Below are 23531 nucleotides of genomic sequence, written 5' to 3' on the forward strand. Positions count from 1 at the left end.
TGGGCTCCAGTAACCACTTAACACCAGGTGGGCTGTGAGCTCGTCCACCCATGTAAAGCGACAAAAAAAAAACGACTCCTCTTGCACTCTCTCACCCGACGTTCAATCTCCGCCCGGGGCTAGAATCCAGGCAGAGAAGGGGGGCTCCCGCGGTCAACACTACAAAGAGGTCCGCGGCGCCACACTTAAGGCACCCGACCGACGGGTCGTCAAGGCGATAGTCGTCGACTCTACGTCTGCCGTCTCAGTACGGCAGCCTAACAGCCGCCCCAGATGGTGCCGCTGGTGTCCTGGAATGTCCTACTGGACCAGAACCAGCCTTCAACGTCGAACAATGATACTCCCCCAACCAGTTGCTCTTACATAAAAGTTCCGTAGAATTGTAATGATTTTGTCCCAGGCGGGCTGTGAGCTCGTTTTCCCGTCTACACCGTTAATAAAAAAACCACTACCCTACCTATTCAAAGCATACAAGTATAGAGGTTTCCTAAGCTGCGACCTTATATCGCATAGTTGAAGTCGTCGTGGCCTAAAGGATAAGCCGTCCAGTGCATTCGTATGCAGCGATGCACCGGTGTTCGAATCCCGCCGGCGGGTACCAATTGTTCCACTGAAATACGTACTTAAAAAATGTACACGATTGACTTCCACGGTGAAGGAATAACATCATGTAATAAAAATCAAACCCAAAATTATAATTTGCGTAATTACCATCACCCTGCCTATTTCTTCCGTGAAGCAGTATTGCGTTTCGGTTTGAAGGGTGGTGCAGCTGTTGTATACTGAGACCTTAGAACTCATATTTTAAGGTGGGTGGCGGCTTTTACATTGTAGATGTCTATGAGTTGCGGTAACTACTTAACACTAGGTGGGCCGTGAGTTCGTCCACTCATCTATGCAATAAATAAAAAGTCCCAGATGGGTCTCAGTTTGTCTAAGTCTAAGTTATATCTGGACTCACTTTTTCAGAGTGAGTCTGAGCGGCCCGGCTGCCGGCGGCGTAGCTTTACACGCAAAGGAAACCGATTACGTTATTTATGTTTGTAGCTCGCAACGGATCTTTACGACACCAGCCGTATAACACAGATTGTAGGGGAACGAGCCGCGAAGCCAGAGCGGTAATAACATCCAGGCTCAGCGCGAACACAAATCAACGTACATTTGCTCCACTAAGCATAAATACATAGCGATTTGTAACTCCTTATTTCATCAACCGACAAACTAACCTCGGGGCAATATACTTGAACGAAATTCACAGAATCAAACAATTAATTTGAGGTTGCGCAGTGCAAGAGGGAAGACCCGGAGATCTGCAGCGCCAGAAGCCAGGCCGCTGTCCCTCGCTGTACATTAATTGAGGAAGGACATCCTAAGCATAAAAATAAATGCATAGAGCGAATGCTTAAAAAGCATGTGTCAATTCACATCGCGTAGAGGTGAAACCTGCGGAAATATTCAGCTCTATTATATCTCTTTTATATTCTTTTGCAGGTAAATCTTATAGATCTACATGTTTGTCTCCTCTTGGTGTTTTTTTTTCGTTACAACGAGTTTCAAATGACAACGGCGGTAAAAAAGTTTTCACTTCGAAAATGTTCTTTCGAAACCAAAGACATCCATAAAACGTGAATCTCGTAATGACGGACCTCACTCCTTAATCTAGTACAAACTCTGTCATACTGGATATTTCTCTCGCCAGTCAAATAGTCAAAACGACAACATTTAGATCATGAGACTCAAAGTGGACAATATCGTGCTTATAGCCGATGTTAAGGAGAATTATATAATATAACGTAATATTAAAACTTTTCATTTCGTACGAATCGGGTTTTTTCTATTTACGCGCAATTCTGGAAGGTCATGAATAATCATGAACCAATTGTCGGTGTCACGGTCGTCAATCAAAGCACGTGTCTTTGGTGTAGCGGAAAATGTGAGGTAACTCCGTTCTACATTATTTCACAGTATTTTAATTGTAACCAATAGCATGCCAAGGAATCACGTCCCGCCTGGTTTTAATTGATGTCCGGAGTAGATAGTGAATCCGAAGTGAATGTCGTCACCCACCAGTTATGGAGGAAGACGAGACATCAATACCATTGTAAAACGCTATTAAACCAAAATTTAAGAAAGGCTCGCGACAGAAATAACCACCATAATATATTTACAATAACATAATGAAAAGCTCTTCCCCTAGCGTATATTTGTACTCAACTATGGCCGCTGCAATAACTTAAACCAAATCCTACGATTGCTTACTGGTTAACATAGGTTGGATTGCGGTACAGGACACGGCTGTGTCAGGCCCGCTTTTGCGAAGCAGTGCTACATCCTCGTCACTCCCGACCGTCGTGGCTACGATGCTCGGCCGTGACGAGTCCTAGCAGGCGATGCTCGACTTCTGCGAATCCACCATTGGCGGCGGAAGGAGAGAGGGAGATCCCTTCTTTCCTCCAGGAGTCGGAGGAACGCGTTGGTCCAACTTCGGCACCTGTGAGGAGGCAGTCTCCTCCCGGTGATGGTAACGAGAGGACCAGAGGGGTTCGAGGCTGCGCCACACACTACTGTCACGCTAGTACGCTGGCACCAGGAGGATGAGACGGCGCGTCGGCGACTGCGGTCTGTGGTGCGGTCCGCGTTGCCGTCGCCGGACGTACTGTGTAAGAAGAGCAACCCGGTCGACAGTATATCAAATTCCGACCCGGCAGGCTGGTTTTGACCTAGGGGGTGTCTCGAAACACGGGACGGACGGGCCGCTGCACCAGAGAGACCGGCATCATTGGTCGACTATGACCTCGACGACCCATCGGTCGGGCGTCCCCAAAGTGGCACCGCGAGTCTGGTTGTAGTGTTGACCGCGGGAACCCCCTACTCTTCGGGAGTTCTGACCCGTAGTCGTTTGATTCGGTAAGGCCCTAAAATATCCTTGGGCCCGCGGTCTGCTCCCAACATCTGCAGACGTTCAAGCCCCACAAACCTCGCGTGCCACCTAGGCGGGAATACCTCGTAAGAAGTGTGACCGAAAAAAAAAAGGTTGGGTTCGATAACACGGTAATGATGGTCTAAATTATATTAAACTTGGTGAGAAAAGAATAAAAAGGTTGTCAATAAAATAAAATAAAAACCTAGAATTGTTCAGTTACAGTCTATTTGTACGCGCAGCCGCTACGTCCGCAACAACACACATTATACATATTTGTCCAGGCGTTCATTGCGATGCAAATTAGAAACACGACACTGATGTGCTATGTTTTAACGAAACGTGTGTGTTTTGTGACGCTCCCACAGGAACACGACCTGCAGCTAGCTGCTGACTACTCACTGCTGTCAGTAAGTTTGTTAAGCAGTTCAAGGTAAGAATGTACGGTAGAGTCGTGCGTTAGGGCTTGAAGGGTTATGTCCAATACAATTGAATCCAGCTCGGTGTTGCTGTAGTTAGCCCCCTAACTACTCGTACGTGCTAGGTCGAGGGTCGTGACCAACAAGTTGCCTAATTCTTTGTCTTGGTGCTTACTATTAATGTCTGTCTATATCTGTTTTGATGAAAGCTTTTTCAGCTTCGCTCTGAAGGCGGGCGAGCGTGGGCACAGCCCGGTGAAATGGGATTCTCTAGCTCAAAGGCAGTTGTTTCGCGAATTGTATTTACTACCGGATCGGCATCGCGACTGCTGAGAAGAACCTGCGATTAACTTAGCGGGCTGTTGTTATGGGTTAAATTCAACATCGAACTTTTCGATAAGTTCAACGATGCACGATAGCACGATAAGCCACAATAATAGGATAATCGACGCTAGTAATAGACGTGCCGCCGACCGTGATAACACAAATGACTCATATATATAATACATATTGAATCTTCAGTATTCGCTATACAAGATCAGGCAGTAATTACGAGACAAATAGAAAGAGATATTCTAAAGAAATTCTTCAATGGTAAGTGTCGCCTATGCCTAGCAAAAGACGAGTCCATAGAGCACATAATCTCGGGATGTGAAAAACTGGCCGGCACTTACTATGTGAACAGACATAACAACATAGGAAAGTATATTTGGTGGACAATAGGAAGAAAACACAATTATGAAATAGACCCGCTATGGTGGAAGGCGAATTTGACTCAACCTCGGATAAAAGAAAGCAGCTCCGCGAAGCTAATGTAGGAGATACCAGTGCAGACGGACGTTACAATAAAGCACAATAGACCAGACATTAATATACATAGACAAGACAGAAAATAAAACCTACTTAATAGATATAACTGTACCATCTGGCTACAATACAGAACCAAAAGAACTGGAAAACTTAGTAAATACCACCCCTTAAAAGTAGAACTAACATGACTCTGGAATACACACACAGAAACCATCCCCATAGTAATAGGCGCAACAGGCGTAGTGGCAAAAAGTATATGACGGCGTTAACGATATTTATGTTATATAGCACGTGCAATAGGAGTGACTCACACAAGCCAGGCGCGCCGTCCGTGTCGTTCCACTCGTAAACAACAGCTACATCAGAAGTGAGATCAGGACTCTACTCTCACTGGCGTGACGTGTTTGAACATGTTCGAAGTACAGCAAAAAAAAACATGATGCAGATCAGAATACTAGTAGTGGTACGCCACATGAACGTGAATGCAGCATACGTAAGTCGTGTAATAACGTCTCTGTTACCTCGATGGAAGATCTGAGCCACGAAGAAATCGTCACATCTTACGTTCTGGCTCATGTTGCCCAGTTTGACTGTCGACGTCATCACATGGCGTTTACTAACGGAAATACAACACGTAACAAGCTATTGCAAGAAATTAAGGCAAGTGCAAATCTCAAGTGAAACTTCGATCGCAATAATGGATCTGTCATGACGAGTGGGTAGTTCCGACACGAATCGTTTTTAAGCCAATGACTATTGCTAGAGTTATATGGCACTAGTACAGTAAACCAGGACATGAGACTGTGAATTGTCGCTGAAATTTTAGAATCTACTCGATTCAATACCAATAACACTACACGTTCGATGACTTCGGGCTCCAGCAAGCAAGCAAACAAGAAAGCAAGCAAGTTTCCGTGGGGAAGAGAAATTGACACATCTGAAGTCGTCGTGACCTGTAAGATAAGACGTCCGGTGCGTTCGTGTCTGGCGATGCGGCGGTGTTCGGGTTCCGCTGGCGGATGCAGGTTTTTCCGGTGAAGTGCGTGCTTGTGCGTGCTTGACAAGTGTTCGTGGTTGGCTTCCTCAGTGTGGGAGTAACATCGTGTAAGAGAGGTGGAACCCGTAAAATTGTAGTTTGCGTGGTGGCTGGTAAGATTTGTTGCGGTAAGAAGTTTGCATGGTGGTAAAATGTCTTGTGAGTCTGCACAGGTAGCCGGAGGTGAGACTTCCGCGGTCGCGGCCCACCCAGTCCGCGAGAACCGGGCAGATCGCCTCGACGGTACGGAGGCCGGCTGACGGGTCCGCCAAACGACGAGACCACGCCTCCAGCACGGACTGCCGATATTGGAGCCCCCGCGCTCCGGCTGCACTTGCGCTAGGGCGCGCCGCCTCGTAGGAGACTGTGAGGTATCATTGAATAACTGCGATCGCGCGCTGCCGGCGTCGCAGCGCGGCGACGTTCTCGTGGGTAAGGACGTGGCACCAGACGGGTGCTCCGTATAGTGCCATCGACCGCACGGGTACCATCACCCTGCCTATTTCTGCCGTGAAGCAGTGGTGTATTTCGGTTTGAAGGGTGGGGCAGCGGTTGTAACTATACTGAGACCTTAGAACTTCTATCTCAAGGTGTGTGGTGTGTTTGCACTGTGGATGTCTATGGGTTCCAGCAACCACTTAACACAAGGTGGGCTGTGAGCTCGTCCACACATTAATACGAAGAGCATAATCAAACGAAATTAGATACGAAGTTTAAAGGGCCGTTTAAAGTAGTTGAAGTATTGGATGGTGTCGATTTAATTTTGACTCTCACACATTCGCTTAAGGCTCGAGCTACTACTTGCCTCACAAAAATACAGCCTGCAAAACCTGAACAACCTCCTCATCCGTGGGCGCCCGGCTCTCGCCTGCAAGTCGGCTGTTACGTGTGCGGTGATGCGAGCCATGTAGCTTCTGGGTGTTCCATGCGCTACAAGAAGAAAAACGACACTGCTCCAGGTGCTGTGGCAGGTCCAACCAGAGACGTCAACGTGTGTTCCAGAGCTTCAGTGTGTTACAGATAAGTGGTTTTGGCTTCCCCTTTATGTTCCATTGAGGGTCAGAATGTAGTCTTATAAAACAAAGCCATAGTAATTTATTCAATGGTAAGAGGTTTCATGAACAAGAAACTGATCTTAATGATGACGACTCTATCACTGAGAATAGAAGCGACATTTTTGTCCGCAAATAGCGATACAGCAAACATAGTCTGTGGGTAGTGATACAATGTCTGTAAGCTCAGGCACCTCAGGTGCAGGTGTTGGAAATGTAGAAAACGATGGTCGGTCTCGCACTATTTCTGAAGAAATTCCGTATAAATGTTCTGGTTTAAGAAATGTTTTAACAAACGCTACCGTACACGCAGATTAAAAGAGAATTGTATGTGGCTAGAGAGATGTTAATCCGGACTAGCAAAAAAAAAAAGAGAAAAAAAAGAAAGAAAGTGTGAAGTCATTGAAGGGTCTGTCCGGTCCAATGGCTTGGCTATAGGGATTTTCATCCAGATTAGCCACAACAATTAGCTACAGGGATTGCGATTCGGTCTAGCATTATCCGGTCCAGTTCGAAAAACTGAAGGGATAACAATTCCGGTCTAAGTTAAAAGGGACATACTTACATACCTGAAGAGTTTTAAATGAACTGGCCCAGGTATGTAAGCAGTCTGAAGGTTATTTATAGCCAGTATAGGATTTTCTGAAGAATTATGCGAACCGAACCGTACTAGATTGTTAATATCATAGACCACGTTTTAAGTTGCATCCGTTAATGTCAGGATGAACGAACACGTTTGTTGTTCACAGACATACCATAAGAATGCGCGCACGAGGACGAGCGCACGTCAGTATGGCCGTGACGGCGTTAACGATATTTATGTTATATAGCACGTGCAATAGGAGTGACTCACACAAGCCAGGCGCGCCGTCCGTGTCGTTCCACTCGTAAACAACAGCTGCAACAGAAGTGACTCATAAGCCAGCTGCGCCGGCTAGTATAAAAAGGCGGAACGTGCCTTGAAATGGACATTCGTTGGACTGCGCTTGCCTGGTGCACTTACTATATCCTTGTTACGTTGTGTGATTCAGTGACTGTTGTACGTACTGGTTAAAGTTGTGTTAACGCCTACGAAATTTTACTGAGCAATGTTAAATTTTTATTTATGTTCACCGACACAATTTTTACACACTTCAATTAATGGCCGTGCCAAGCTAACTCGTTCGCAATGTAAAAATCAAGAAAAACACTGTATAAAGGAAATACAAGCACAAAATCGATTGTGGGAGTTTTATTCAAGAAACCCAAGCATCCAACATCTGGCGACCGTCAAAAGAACCTTCAAAATTCTTCGGAAAAGAACATTTTTTCAATCGGATGGTCAAGTCATAGTATCGGTCAGAAACGTATTCGCCGAAACCAGCTGCCGTCCTCAACTGTATCCACGGGATCTTGGAGCTCAAGCCATTGCAGCCCTCGCCGGTCATCGATCAGCAATCAGCATCGAGCCGCAGCCCAGGCCAATGCAGCTAAGTGCCCTTCCCATACTTTCCCGTCTATATAATCACACCAACCTAAATTCCAATAACATTTTTTCCTATTTACCCAAATCGATTAGTCTGTACTTGTGCTGGTTGTCTTTATACAGTGTTTTTTTATCTTTTCAATATAATTTCAATTCATTTTAGTTTTTATCATAGTGAGTCTTACCCACATCATAAAAATATCCAAACCAAAAAAGTGTTTCTTAATTTTCGTTATTATTTTCTACATTGAGTAATTATATTTATATTATTAACAAAGGAAGACAAGCGGACGGCCACCCAACAATAAGCGGGTACTGTCGCTAGGTACAAATTTTGCTAGATAGTTCTTTAAATAACTGAATACCCACTGTGCCTAATTATTATTTTTTATCCTTTCTTGCATTGTTGTTTTTGCAATCAATTCACACAATTTAGCCGAACATTCCAGACAAACGGTGCGCCTTCGCACGTTACCTAATGGCTGCGATAAAGAAGTTCAGCCCCGCTGGGTCCCAGGGTTCCGGGTGAGAGTGCAGCAGGGCCGGACTCCAGTGCAGGTCACGTCTAGTCGAGGAGCGTGAGATAACTTTAATATTTTTAATTTATTAATTAACTAAACAGATTTTATTCTATTTTTGCATTCATTTCATTATCTGTAGTACTAGACTTTGCTTTTCTTATTGCTTCTTTTACCAGTTACATATAATAATTATATTACATTAATTTACAAACTTTTTACTTAATATATTAGAAACTTATAATTTTTATTTATCATGGGAGGTGAAACTAGTGCAAAAGACTCTCAAGATTTGCTGGATCTTTTTGTTAAACGTAGCTCCATAAAGGGGCAAATAACTAAATTTCGGAACTATTTAACTCAGACAAGCTCAAAAGAAACACTAACTTCTCTTGAACTTGCTGAATTGACACTTAAGCTTAGCAAATTTGAGTCACTGTCAAATCGATTTGACGACTTGCAGACTCAGATAGAGGTTTTGAATCGTAGTGATTTGACAAACGAGGTTGATGAGCGAGATGACATTGAGCAGTTATTTATTACAAACATCGTTTCCGCTCAAAGCATTATTAAACAACATAATGCAAGTAAACATGACGAAAGTAATTACAAAGATCTTAACTCTAGTCAGTCATCAGCTCAGTGTAATATCGATCATCATGATGTTTTGGGATTTAAATTGCCCCAAATACAGATTGCTAAGTTTGACGGATCATATTTCCGTTGGCTTGAGTTCCGTGACACGTTTCTGAGTTTAATTCATAACAATGAGCGAATTGCTCCAATTCATAAGTTTCATTATTTAATGTCATACTTAACGGGTGATGCAGCACGCATTATTACTAACTTCGAAGTTTCTAGTTCCAACTATAAAAATGCTTGGCAATTATTATGCAGTCGTTATGATAATAAACGTCAGTTGATAAATCATCATTTAAATTCATTATTAAATATTCAACAGACAACTCGTGAGTCTGATAGATCTTTAAGATTTATGGTAGATCACATCACTAAGAATTTAAGGGCGTTGTCTAGCCTAGGTCAACCTACCGACAAATGGGATGTCCTCATAATTCACATAATGAGCTCAAAGCTGGACAGCCACACTCTTTTGAAATGGGAGGAGTGTCGTGGCGCGTTGGATGATGTACCGAATTTGGAACATTTCTATAAGTTTTTAATCAATCGTGCTGACGTCCTTGAGTCTATAAATCGTAATTCATATAAATCAATGCATTTTAACTTTACTACTTCTAATATTAATAATAAGCAAGATAAGCCATATACAAAATCTTTTGCTTGCACTAGCAATGAAACCACTGCTTCTGCAAATCTTATATCGTGTGTAGTGTGTCAACAAGGTCATCGAATCTACAACTGCCCTACCTTCATTAGTAAGAGCGTAAAGGAGCGTATAGCTGAAGTACACAAACTAAAACTATGCACTAATTGTTTGAGGCCAGGTCACAAGGTACAAACTTGTCGTCTCGGTCCGTGTCTTAAGTGCAAGGGTAGACACAATACTCTCATACACAAACCAGTAGATACTGTACCTAACAATAGACTCACTTCCAGTGCCTTGTCCGTGCCACACAGCACTGACGATACTATTGTAAATTTTTCTAAACAAAATACAAATCAAGTTTTGTTAACTACAGCCTTAATCGAGGTGGCTAATCCACGGACGAACCAAACAGAAAGAGTTCGGGCCCTATTAGATTGTGGAAGCCAGTCTTCATTCATAACGGAGACACTTAAACAGAAGCTGTGTTTACCGTCAAACTCAAACTGCCATGTCAACCTTATGGGCATAGGCGATAATCATACCGGTAAGGTCACAGAGACCTGTGTGGCGCAATTGAGGTCATTAGTCAACCAGTTCAACGTCACATCAGGCTTTTTAGTATTACCACAAATAACAGGTCACATACCTAAATTACCTATAGACACTACACAAATACAAATACCTAAAGGCATCCAATTAGCAGATCCTAACTATCACCAACCAGCGCCGATTGAAATACTCATCGGTGCCGATCTTTTCTGGGAGATTCTTGGCCGCGAGACTCACTCTCTCGGTCCTAATAATCCAAAGTTAAGGAGCTCTCAGTTTGGTTGGATTATTTCGGGTCCTATGACTACAATCACTACATCACACAAAAACAAAACAGTACAATGTAACCATTCCATAATATCAAACAGTCTTAATGATGACAATACTAAAATTCACAATGACCTAACTAAATTCTGGGAACTTGAAGAAGTTCCACTAAGATTCAAATTTTTAAAATCAATTTATTTATTATAAAAAAAAGAATACAATATTCCTAACTGATCCAAATTGAGTGAAAGTGAGAAGGCATGTGAATCTCATTTTCTATCCCACACTTTCCGCTTAGAGTCCGGTAAATTCTCAGTGAGTTAACCTCTAAAGGAATCACCCAACTGTCTTGGACAGTCATACAACTTAGCCAAATTACGATTATTGAATTTAAAAGGACGCTTTCCTCATGACATTTGGCAGATTCGTGTCACGCCGGAGCAGGCCAACTGAGTTGTTCTGTAATAACGGACGCAATTTTGTAGCGGGTTCTAAATGAATCAATATTTTTTTCAAAATAAACTCTAAATCTTTATCTGATTCTGCAAGTGAGGATGGAATAAAATTTGTATTTTTACCAACTTACGCTCCTCACTTTGGCGGAATCTTTGAGACCGGAATAAAATCCGCAAAATTTCACATTAAGCGCGTTATGGGTAATTCACACTTAACATTCGAAGAAATATCTACTCTTTTCGCACAAGTAGAGGCTATATTGAATAGCCGTCCATTATGTCCTATTTCACCCTCTCCTGATGACCTCCTTTGCCTGACTCCCGGGAGCTTTCTCATTGGCCGGGCTCTCACTGCTCTTCCTTCGCCTGTGCTGGAAAACTGCAACTACAATAATTTGCAACGCTACGCTCGATTACAGCAAATATATCAACATTTTTGGCAGCGCTGGCAGCGTGAATATATTGCTGAGCTTCAACAACGCCACAAGTGGAAGACCAATTCTTCAAAACCAAATGTAGGAGATTTGGTACTGTTGCAAGAAGATGATGTTCCTCCCCTCTGCTGGAGACTTGGACGCATATCCAGACTATTTTATGGTCCAAATGATGGAGTACCTCGAGTCGCTGACGTCAATACTTCTAGAGGCTGCGTGCGCCGCCCGTTGGTTCGTCTGTGTGCTTTGCCTACCGCAGTAGAACTAGAGGGTTGAAACCCGAAGAATCGACTTTCAACGGGGGGAGGATGTTAACGCCTACGAAATTTTACTGAGCAATGTTAAATTTTTATTTATGTTCACCGACACAATTTTTACACACTTCAATTAATGGCCGTGCCAAGCTAACTCGTTCGCAATGTAAAAATCAAGAAAAACACTGTATAAAGGAAATACAAGCACAAAATCGATTGTGGGAGTTTTATTCAAGAAACCCAAGCATCCAACAAGTTGGACAAGTGTTAAAGTGAATTGTTAAGATAACATATTGTTGATTAAATCAGGAATCAAAAGGTGACATCGTTTTACTTGGTGTTCAACAAGATAATATCTACCCTCAAGCTTACATATACATAGATACATAAACGAACTGGAAGCAAATATAAACATTCACATAATACAAAAACAAGCAGCCATACACACATGCACAATAATAAGTAAAGTTTTGGGTAATAGAGTTTTCATAAATTCAAGGGAGTCCGAACCTCCTCTTCCCTGAAGGTTTCAGGGCGGGAGCTAGGAACTAAACCGAGTCAAGAAAACGAGAGAAAACTCAATACTATACTATACTATAATAATATAATACAATATATAGTATTTTCTGCGTGCGCTAGTTGTAGACGTTGTACGCTTATTGTGTCGTACTAGGAGACATTAAACAAACCCACAACCAACCAACCAGCCCCGACCAACCCAGACCAGACAAGGGTACGCCATTTGCAGGAAGCCGAAATTATGAACGATCAATCTAATCCTAAGTGAGCTAACAGCTAATACCACGCTCGTTCAAACGACATAATTATCCTCGTCCATATATCAGGAGAACGCAAGATTAATGAGCTCTATGGACCTGGGCTATCTCGAATAACAAGCCACGATCCGAGGGATTAGCGCTCGCGTCCTGACAAATTAATATTATATCTCTCGCCGCCATTTTGTTTACACAAATTGTGTTGCCAGGATATTTTAACGGAGCTACTAAAAATCTACTAGAAGAAATATGAAGAAATTTATTGAATACAATTCAACCAGGATCACAGTTTTATATATGAACAGTTCATATTAATTATATCCGTAATATTATGAGGCTATCAGAAAAACCCATGTTACTAGTCTGGAGCCTGGAGAGGTAATGAATGAGCAGTCTGCATAAAGCTGCTACGACACGAACGTGAATAAAACTAAAAATAATCTACAAAGTGTGTTATCCGAACGATATTTATTTAGTTCATAACAGTAAGTAATAAATTGTACAGCTTGTCATTAGGAAATGTGCTGATAAAGCCATCAAGATAAAGTTCTGAAACGCTTGTTTCTCGTGTAACTTAACGTTTTCTAGGGAAAGCGGAAAAGATAACCCCTACAAATAGTTCTATGTAAAGCCTTAGATATTCCTGATGCGTTCAAAACCCATGTACCAATATTTCTGATCAAATACATACGTTCTTAGCGAATATTCACGAATGACTTCCACGGTGAAGGAACAACATCGCGTAATAAAAGTCAAATCCGCAAAATTATAACTCGCGTAATTACTGGTGGTAGGATCTCTTGTGAGTCCGCACGGGTAGGTACCACCACCCTGCCTATTTCTGCTGTGAAGCAGTAATGTGTTTCGGTTTGAAGGGGGGGCAGGCGTTGTAATCTATACTGAAACCTTGGAGCTCATATCTCAAGGTGGGTGGTGGCGTTTACGTTGTTGATCTTTATGGACTCCGGTAACCCCTTAAAACCAGATGGGCCGTGAGCTCATCAACCCGTTTTAGCAATAAAATATTAAATCAAGAACGTTGATTTTATTTAAGGTTAAATTGATTTGTTTTAAATTTAAATTTATTTACATATTTTAAATTGAAATTCATTTAATTTAAGAAAGCTAATGATCATACGAATAATATGAATGTTATCGTGTGTGTGGGTGCTTCTGATCGTTAATGTATTATAACGGCTTATTACCTCCTACATCAGAATTTTAATGACAGTCAAAAAGGGTAAATAATTTTGTCGAAGTGCACGGATGGACAGTGACGCCAAACTAAAATAAAGTTTAATAGAAGTTAAGCAAATGGTAACATTATTGATAATGTTTTAAGACCCGACTCAAGTGCTTTCTGATGCTGAACGACCCACGCCAACGGTCCAATAAACCGTTTGCATGAAGACCTTAGCGATACCGAAAATTAATTAGCGTCCTCCTGGGAGTATCTTTTCATCTCACGTACTTTTATATAATTGAATATGTTAATTAATAAGATCTTTTTTATAATCTAGACGACATGATCAAAATATATTGAATGGTCCGCGTCGGCTCGGCGTGGACTGCTTCTCTGGGCAACTTAGATCATCAGCTCAAGATCAGCATGCACTCTTTGGGCAAGTAATTTATCGAACACAAAACGTATTTACAAGTTTCCTGGATTTTTTACACAGAATCTGAAATTCCGTGTTTGCAAATAATACATTCATCGTAACTAGATTTTTTTTTTTTTTTTCCACCTGTCTTAACAAAACGCGTCCCGATAAATATTAAATAAATCTAAATTGATAAAGTGACAACCCTAAATTGTGAGTGACTTTCGAAATTTTTGTAATTTTTTTCTAATTTGATCTAATCAAATTAAATGAATAATTGAGTGGGTTCAGGCCCGTTTAATTCCTTGTGCCTTGCACAGCCTGCCTATTGTACCTACTATAGTTATGCAGTATCAATTAACTGCACGAACCTCGTGCGTCAATGGTCTTTATTAAAATTTTGTACCAATTGTCTCAACGGCATGGTACCGGTCGAGACGGTTACAGCGGACTTTGTACATCATTTTCTTCGGAAAGTTAGATATATTTCTAACACGGTCTCCGTAATCCGGTTTTTAGTATTAGAATGCTTGTCTTTACTATCGCAAAATGTTTCCAGCTTAATCAATTCATAAGCGAATTTATAAACATGTCATAGCTACGAACAGTAACGGTAAGTATTCTTGCTACTTTACATTTTTGTAATAAAATCATTATAGAATGAGAATAAACGTCAATAGTTAAAATAAACATGCAGTCGACTGTATGAATAACTTTAATCCCGACATGATGACTGACTGAGTGACTACTGAGCTAGATACATTTAATGTTCTCAAGTCACTTGCTGAGATATTAAGGTTGTTTTTGTAGGCTTCAAAGCTTCAATATAATTTGAATGTAATTCTAATTCGGTTATCTACTGTTACAATAAAACTCCTAAGGACATTAGTGTCGGGATCAAACCGATATTGAACAGATCCCGGGAGGAATTCGATTGAATCCCGGATATTTTTATTTGCACGTGAGCCGTACGTGACGTGACATATGTACGCAGTAACAGAACTTTACATGTGGCGCTTTTCTCCTCTTGATACGTGATCGTAATAGATTTGTGTGTGCTCCTGATTTTTTTGTATAGATGGGTCCAGCTACAGTTCCAAATCTGACATTATCCAACTGTGGTGGGATCAGAGAATTGTTATTGAATATGAAGTTATTTTGTCAACGTCTCGTGCCAAATAGAAAACTTTTTCCAAATAGTAGGAGTCGTTTCCGAAGTGCACGAATTTATTTATACATATACCACATACGAGAATGACCCGGTTCACGATATCAGATAATGTCGGGTGTCACCTCGGGTCACGAAAGATTTCATTGCTCTGCTCTGCTCGCGCGTGAATTATTTTTGTACAAAAACATTATTGGGCCATCGCTTCTTCGAGAACAATATTCTCCGGGAAGACATGGAATATAGCTTGAAATAATAATCTAGCAATATGAATGTAGTTCAATTAAGTTGCTACATACGTAGATGAGTTCAAGTTAGATCGAGCTATAGTTTGTGCTTATTTCAAATGCAATTATACAGCGCATGGCGTGCAGCGGCGGCGTGCTGACGCTCCTCGACTTTTATGTTGTCTTCAGTACTTTTGAGAACTGTTTCCGTTCCCCTGAAAACTATTTATATTTAATACTAAACTGCAGCAAACACTGTGGACTTATTATATTATAACACTCGCGTCGTACAGTCGCTCATTAAGACTCCGCTAATCCTAGGTGTGTGTTTAAATATCTAAATTATGGAAAATATAGATAAATATAGATTGTGAGGTTAAATGTTAAAAAGTCTGAACTAGAGATAAAATCGTAAACTCGTTTATTAAAAATATATGATTCCTCACTGCGAATAATCCTCCCCTCCACCCGCCGACGTCACAACTGCGTGATCGTGATCAGATAGATACCTGTTTCGAAAATACAAGTTTCTTCGATTAGATTAAGTCTGAGGCATGTCGGGGAGACGACGCGACGTCCGCGCCCGACTGTCAGTCCACTCACAACTGACGGCCCACTCTAACTCTACGAGTAGGTATATGTATGTATTTGCTTCTACCATATAATAATTAGCGAATGTAGTGAAGTGACATTTCGTCCTCCTTTGGATCTGTTTTTTTTTTGTATATTTGAAGCCGAGCCGACCCATCTTTGTGGGAAATACCTACGCCTCACGGGTATTATTCGTGCGCGATTCATGTGGAAATGGGTTTGTCACCGTCGTCTGTGTTTCTTTGAAGCTCTTGACTGTGTGTGGTCATCGCGGCGCAGGATACTATAGAATATGACAAATGTCATGCACATAGACACATCCCACATTTTCCTAATTTTGATTAGGAAAATAACAAGTTGTTATTTCATAAAATGCCAACTCAGGGATAACCATTGGACTTTAAAACTGTGCCCGTTGTGGTATAGAACTGAGGTACTTAGAGCTCATACCTTAAGGTGGATGGCAGCATTGACGTTGTTGATGTCTATGGACTCCGTTAACCACTTAAAATCAGATGGACTCCGAGCTCATTCACTCACCTATCTAAGCAATAATAATAAATCAATCCCAATTTTAAGTGTACTATCCGGTATTCACGCAGTGGTGCCTGTGGCTATGCCCGCGTCGTTCGAGTACTTAACTTTAAATGAATAAGTGTCTGTGGGCACTGGCTCGGCTGTGCCCCTCTGGCAGCGCTCAAGAGCCTAAGTGACGGTAGCCACTCGTCATCAGGTGGGCCCAAATGCTCGATGGCCTATGGAGCCAATAAAAAATATTAAAAGGGTATTTTGACCATTTTAGACCTGAACTTAGTTTCACATAGCTTACAGAAATTGCTAGAGGATTTTTTTTAAACTATCTTATAAAAAAAATATACAAAAATTACTGATAAATTAACAGCAACATCATTTTAGTGGTTATTTCTATATGTTATTTATTAACTTATTTAAAAACGTAACACATACATGCGCGGGCTAAGACACGTCGCCGCGTCGGTACAGCTCGATGCCTAATGCCTTTAATCAAAGTGCGCAATAGTCGGTATACCGATGATTACCATTAATAGAGAGTCGATTTATCGAGGGCTCGCGCTCAAAGTGTTAAATGTTTAGTGTTGTTATAATTATTGATATTTGCTTTTAATCATTTCACAATAAATAATAATTTTATCCTGTTTAAACAGTACCTTTTATATAATAATAATAATAAACATTTATTACAAACTTAAATTAGGTACAAAAAAATGAAAAAGATAACAAAAATAACGAGGCTTGGAAACGGCTACCGGCTCAGCCATGCGTAACAGTAACGAAACAATCAGTACTGCGGCGCTGATCTTCCGCCGCCGCGCCAGCACCTGCGGAGTGACGCGCACGCCAGCATCAGACCGACCCATCGTTATGCACTTGAGCTTGAGCTCAGCTAATTATTATTTTCTTTTTAAAATTGGAACACGTTATACTTATTAAGGAATCTAGATTTAAACAAACACAAGTAGGTACACAACATTGTAAAATATATAAAAAAAACAAGAATAAAAAAAAATGTTACGAAAAGGACAACAAAATGACATTATTAAATTAATGAAATAAATATTGCAATTGCAATGCACAATTATAGTACGGAATAATTATATTTGATATTTTATTTTTTATTATTATTATATGTATTAATATCATCTTCAGCCCTCTGGTGCCCACTGCTGGCCATAGGCCTCCCTTTTTATACCACGGCGTTTGATCGTCCGCCACTCCCGACCATGTCGCCTAAACAAAACTTAATAGTCAATTAAAGTTTTAGAACCGGAAACTGCGTCAGTGTTACTTCTGCCAGAGCAAAGCTCTGAATCACGGTTCTAAGCTGCCTAAATGCCTTTACTTTCAAAATGTACTTGTAAAAGAGACCCCATTGATTGCTTGCATTGTGTACTACCCTACAATACGATACGATACGCTTGCGGCGTTGAGAAATTCAAACATTCAAACTGTATTGAATTTCATCAAGCCATAAAAATACCTGTGAAGAATATTAACCTCCACCGGGGGCACTCATTTAAGAAATAAATTTTCCTTATTAATCAATATGACAAAAAAAGGACATTCCGGTATGAAACGTATGAAAAACACTAAAAGTAACTTAACCATTTATTATACTCATTATATCAAATAACTATACAAACCGGTTCGCTCTGATTACAAAAAATAACCATAAATTAATAAGGAACATAAAATATTATGAACGGACGACGCGTTATGACGAATATTTTGTACCGCTAAAAAACAATTAAAATTGTGGACTATCTGCGTCTAACATACTACTTTGAAAAAACATGTTGCTATGTTAATGCTTAAACATGTTTGTTCGTCCGTCTCGCGTTGGCGCTCGATCATCCGATTTAGTCGAAACTGTGTCCTGCTGCGAGAAACCTGTGTAGCGCAGTACGATCGATGACAGGTAGACGGTAGACTTCAACAAGGCGATGCGGCACGATACCGCCACATCGTGCCTCCGCAGGCTGAGTTTCACGCCAGATCTTCTCAGCGGGTTGCAGTTCCGATCCGATACTAGATGCGGCCGCGAAATAATCGGCCTTGAACTGTTGAGTCTTCTTCGGAGACGCTCGGGCAGCAGTAAGAAAATCCCGCCCTTGCTCGCCCACCTGTTCTGGTGTAACTGGAAAGGTCTCGGGGCATCAGCAAAATCTCCCTCCCAAAAAAGAGGAAACTAAAAATGGTATAGGGTCCCGTAGAAAGTTCGGGGATGAAAGTCGAAATATATTATATATAATTCATTTCGCCTCCAAATCATGATACCCGATTGAAACCGAAAACGTCGCACATCACTAGAACTAATCTACTGTTATCTATTTGTTATGTTATTGTTAAATAGCACATATTTACAAACGCTCCCACTAAATACTATAAAACTCAGAGGGAGACAGTTTGATTCACCCATGGAGTTAATAAGTACCATAGTAACTCTATGGATTCACCATAATGTGAACAAAAAGTTTTAACTTGTTTTAAAAATGCATTATGTCTACCGATACACTTATGTACTCTTTTTTTAGTTCACCAACCTTTCTTTTGTAATCATTAATGGTATATATTTAATTCATATAGATAAGTCTATTGGCCCCCGAATCAAGAGTCACATGCGGACAAACCACACTTGGCCAAATTATCAAGTACAAGTATGTAGGTTACGGAACCCTGGCAAGAACTCAATCAGTTGGTTTATTTAGATTTTTGATGCGGCGCTATCTCCGTCTAAAGCGAATCGATTTTAATCCATTATTATACGCAATCAATACTACATTTGTATCACAGCCAGCTCTACGAACTTCATTCCTTACGCCATTACGAATATCACGTGCAATAAAAGGACATGCTCCTTTGAAACAATAATACTAAATGGCCTTAGAATCAGTGCAATGTTACAGTAATAGGTTGAACAACAACACCGTAATTGCAGTTTTGAACCGTGAACCGCGGGGCGCGCGAACCTATCAACGTATCACTCGTGCCATTACACAATCTAATTGTTTTCATTATGAGTTTCCATGGTCGTGATACAATGAGGCTTATACTCATTACTTTGATTTCATTAATTTAGTAAAATTACTTGTATCAGCAAACATCTGAGTTTTAGTTAGAGCCTCCTACATTATATAGTGTCGGTAGTCATCATAATACACAAAATATTTTACAGATGCCTGAATATCGCTAACGAAATACAACAACATTTAAACCGTCGGTCTATCGTGCATTAACACACACTCGGTGAAAAATCTTCCCTTTGTCGTTAGCCTCCGCAATACTATAATCACGATTTCAATATAATGATTAAAGATTGCGCTGAATCCACTAGTTCTTCGTCCGACATAAACTAATGAAAAGGATGCAAGATTGGACAGTAAAACTACTTCCGATCAGTATAAGATGTATGAGAGTGGCCACCTAGGAACGCGATGCGGCGACGCCGCACCAGCAGAGCGGACATTCAAGTGTCTTTACCTCTGAATGTGCCCACGGTCCTTATCCCTGCGCCTGCGAGCGGTTGGTTCGGCCATTACTTTATACAACGCGGTTTATCTTAATGTTATTGTTTCCGAACATATACCCGTTTTACTGTATATAAAAGGCAGTTTCAAATTTGATAGCATCGAGTGGGCCACGATGTAACTTCACTATGTAACCACGAAGGAGTGCAGGTGCCCGTGGTCCAGTGACGCCGCGGCGCCGCGGGCTGATAGCGCTACTATAGATAGTTCAGTGGCGCAGCAGTATTGCCTCCCGCTGACCTTCACAAACCGGCTAGTTTCATGGTCGGAAATATTGTTTCTTGGAATGTGAATTTCTTGAATGTAAAATTGATTCCACTATTTGCATTTTATCATCGTATGATTCGCCGAAACTGGAACACTAGGAACAATGCGCCCCCTCCAAAGCTCGTTTCTAAAGATATTTTTTGCCATAAGATCTTTTTGATCCGACTGTAAAACGAAGACTCCTCCACGGAGTTTCCGTGTGCTATGACTCAAACAAAAGAAAAGATTTCTGAGCAGAAGGCAGCAGCTCAGCTGTTACTGTACCCCTAATACCCCATTAATAAGCATTGGTGACTGCTCACGATTACTGGGCCGTATGCTAGTATATCTGTTAACTAATTTAAAAAATCATGTCGGCGACATCATCTGCCCATCGACACTAATAAAACATGTGACGTCACAACTTAATATCCTCGATTGACCTCGGTAACCCATCATTTTGTAGCAAAAAATTGCCACACTCGTTAATATGAGCGATCTTGTTTATTTTTTACAAAGTTTCCACGTCAATGATACTTTACAAAAAAAACGTACTCATTTTTAGTGATAAATGGCGGCAGATTGTCGTTAGAACAATTCCGACAGAGTTGATTAACTGCGCGCTTAATAATTCCTGTTATTTAACTTGTTTTCGTGTGATTCCAAATTAAATTACACCCGTTTTAATGTTCATAAATATACGACGAGATACCATTCTTCACAACTAAGTGTTAACTTAACACTATAATCTACATTTATTTATTTACGACAAAGTTATTATTTCAGCAAGGTTCCAAACATTATGTATAAAATGATGCAGTCCGTGTGCAATAGTATGCACACGGACTGCTGAATGTGTGTCTGATCTAATTAACTAAAGATAAAATAAACCAACGTTGGGCCTGTTCTGAGATACGTGTCCCTTTTAGCCGGCGGCGTTATATTTATGTTCTCATATGTGTATTTAGCAGAAGCTAAAGTTTAATATTTCATTGGAAGCTCGGCCTCCGGTGCCGAGGTGGCTATGGATGCCGGTAGCCACATAACACCAGGTGTTCGGTTTATAAACGAATACTCGACGTTACAATAGATCCATAATAAATACTCTACAAAGTTAAATCTTCAAAGAACACTTTATAAGCTTCATCTCACAGAGAAAACTTTCAAAGTTCAAGACAAGAAAAACACAACTCTAACTATGTACATAGTTGAAAACTTCAATGCAACATAAAGTTTAGCTAAAGCTTACGCTTACTAAAGTTTACTATGATATAAACTTACGCAGCCTTTTAAACATTTTACTAAGATCGTAACTGTGACAGAAAGCAGCCCGCCATGAGTTCGATAGCATATCTTCTGTCAAGGACCGAGCGTTCATTTTTAAAGCGGCTAGTTTAGATGGTACATATTTTATTACTATAGCATTTGTATTTATTTATAAGACTGCCAAACTTAATAAATAAATAAATAAGTGGGAACAAATCACGCCCGGTCATCCGGCCGGTAAGGGCACCAGAGACTTATATACGTACTTATATACGTTTAAATATATATGTTACCGACAATCGATAGAATTTAGGTATTCTATACAATACCTTGGTAATGTATAGAATACCTAAATATATATACGTGCATTGTGCATGTCTATAAAAACATTATTTGGTTGAAATGTGGACACGGTATGCTATTGCGGAAAACTTGTGACGTGTGCATGATCGACGAGCTGTGACGTCATAAGCCATTGAATCCATCCATCACTGACCAGTAGTAACGCACGGCGCGCACACACGCACATACTTATATGTACTAGTCTATGTATAATATACATACATTTAATACCTCCTTCAGATAGCTCTCTTTAAATCTCCTTTTAGATTAATTTAAGCTCACAAAGCGGCGTCCACAGATCGTGCCACAGACCGGTAACGACTCGGGAGTGCCCTTATAATAAAAGGAAACAACCATCTTTATTCTACACTACCTAGAACTAGTCACTGCGTTCATCCACAGTGCGTTTCCAAAGATCTCTTTTGCCACGTACCATCCGGCTCTGGAATGAGCCCTCCACGTTGTTTCCCGAGCTCTATGACATGTCCTTCTTGAAACCAGGCTTGTGTAGAGTACTTCACTGTAGGCAGCGGCTTGGCTCTGTCCCTGGCATTGCTGATGTCTATGAGCGACGGTAACCACTCACCACCAGGTGGACCGTATGCTCGTCTGCCTACAAAGGACAACAAACAAACCGGAATGCGTACAGCTCGTCGCCCCACCGAACACGACGTACATTTTTGCGAGTATATAGTTGCATAAGATGACGTCGGAAGCCGAGCGGGCGCCGACCGCGACCACCAGACCCGCGGGGTGAAGGTCCTGGTGGCGGATGGATCTTTTAAGCTTGGTCGTAAATTATAATGTAATCCGTGGCGTTGCGAGATGTAGCATTCCGCGTCGATAAAAACAATTTGTATTAAAATGAATTCGTTGACAAACTCGTTTCCTCGCAGAATGTCGCCGTTGTCAGAATTATTTAAAATCAATATGTTTTTTTTGTCCCGTCTGTTTCCCCAAAAACTGTTTCAATGGCAGCGGCTTGCTAATGTTGGTTTTATTTAATTAATATTAGTGTAGACGATGTCAGGACCCGCCGGGTGCAGGGCGGACAGCACGCCTTGAGGTTTGAGATCAAACTCGACTGTACTACCTACATACTATACTCTTGTATAATAATATGTACACTTACGTACATCTGAATTAGTACATTTTCTATAAAATTATATCCAAGCTGAAAGATTATCAGGAGTTCGTCGTCGTTCGGAGATCTTTAGACATTCATATATTATATACATACATACGTAATATGATACCCGTTCGGGCGTAGCTGGAATAGACCCTTAGGCTGCCAGCGAATAAGTAGAGGAAAAAATATTGCAGAAATCAAACGACAATAGCCTAAAAGTCGTGTTGCTGGTTAGGCGCCGCGCGCTGCACGTGCTCCCGATAAGTTTGGCGGCCGAATGCACTTATCTAAACGCAGCTTCCTCTCGCAAATTATTATGCAATAACGATAATCTATTAATAAACATAATTCTCTGTAATCCCTACACTCGCTGGACAGCTAGCCAACTCCCTGTTGCTCGTTCGCTCGCTCGGTCAGGCGTGCTCACTACGCGGGTGCTGAGCACGTATACACTAAACACAAATGGAGGTGAAAGATAATCGGAAATTTTCGCGCAAAGGCCGTAGTACAGCAGGGGGTTGGCGTCTGTCCCCTCGGGCTCACGAGACCCCCTACTACCAGTAATTACACAAATCATAATTTTTGCGGGTTTGATTTGTATGTACGATGTTATTCCTTTAGCGTGGAAGTTATTCTTAAACATTTATTAATTAAAAA

General features: G+C 41.1%; 2 protein-coding genes and 1 long non-coding RNA gene across 9 annotated transcripts in view; 2 read left to right on the forward strand and 1 right to left on the reverse strand.

Annotated features, from left to right (window-relative positions):
* The window catches only part of FaR (FMRFamide receptor), a 117007-nt gene that overhangs the window by 89814 nt on the left and 3662 nt on the right, over positions 1 to 23531 (reverse strand). The gene's annotated exons all lie outside the window — the stretch shown is intronic.
* Positions 90 to 13965, forward strand: LOC134200144 (uncharacterized). Its single transcript, XR_009974926.1, has 2 exons — positions 90 to 1938; positions 13761 to 13965. It is a non-coding gene; the product is annotated as an uncharacterized LOC134200144 (long non-coding RNA).
* Positions 1947 to 11681, forward strand: LOC134200143 (uncharacterized). Of its 2 annotated transcripts, none has more exons than XM_062672359.1 (2): positions 1947 to 5556; positions 6006 to 11681. In XM_062672359.1, the coding sequence occupies exon 2, from the start codon at positions 8477 to 8479 to the stop codon at positions 10526 to 10528; it is 2052 nt and encodes a 683-aa protein (XP_062528343.1). In that variant the 5' UTR covers positions 1947 to 5556; positions 6006 to 8476; the 3' UTR covers positions 10529 to 11681. The 2 variants fall into 2 exon arrangements, with proteins under 2 accessions (XP_062528343.1, XP_062528344.1); XM_062672360.1 differs by having other exon boundaries at positions 6145 to 11681.

The sequence above is a fragment of the Bombyx mori genome, chromosome 15 (genome assembly GCF_030269925.1).
Source record: "Bombyx mori chromosome 15, ASM3026992v2".
Classification (NCBI taxonomy): domain Eukaryota; kingdom Metazoa; phylum Arthropoda; class Insecta; order Lepidoptera; family Bombycidae; genus Bombyx; species Bombyx mori.

What these genes read in the sequence shown, in the direction of transcription:
- LOC134200143 (XM_062672359.1), top strand. Translation starts at nt 8,477, where the DNA reads ATGGGAGGTGAAACTAGTGCAAAAGACTCTCAAGATTTGCTGGATCTT.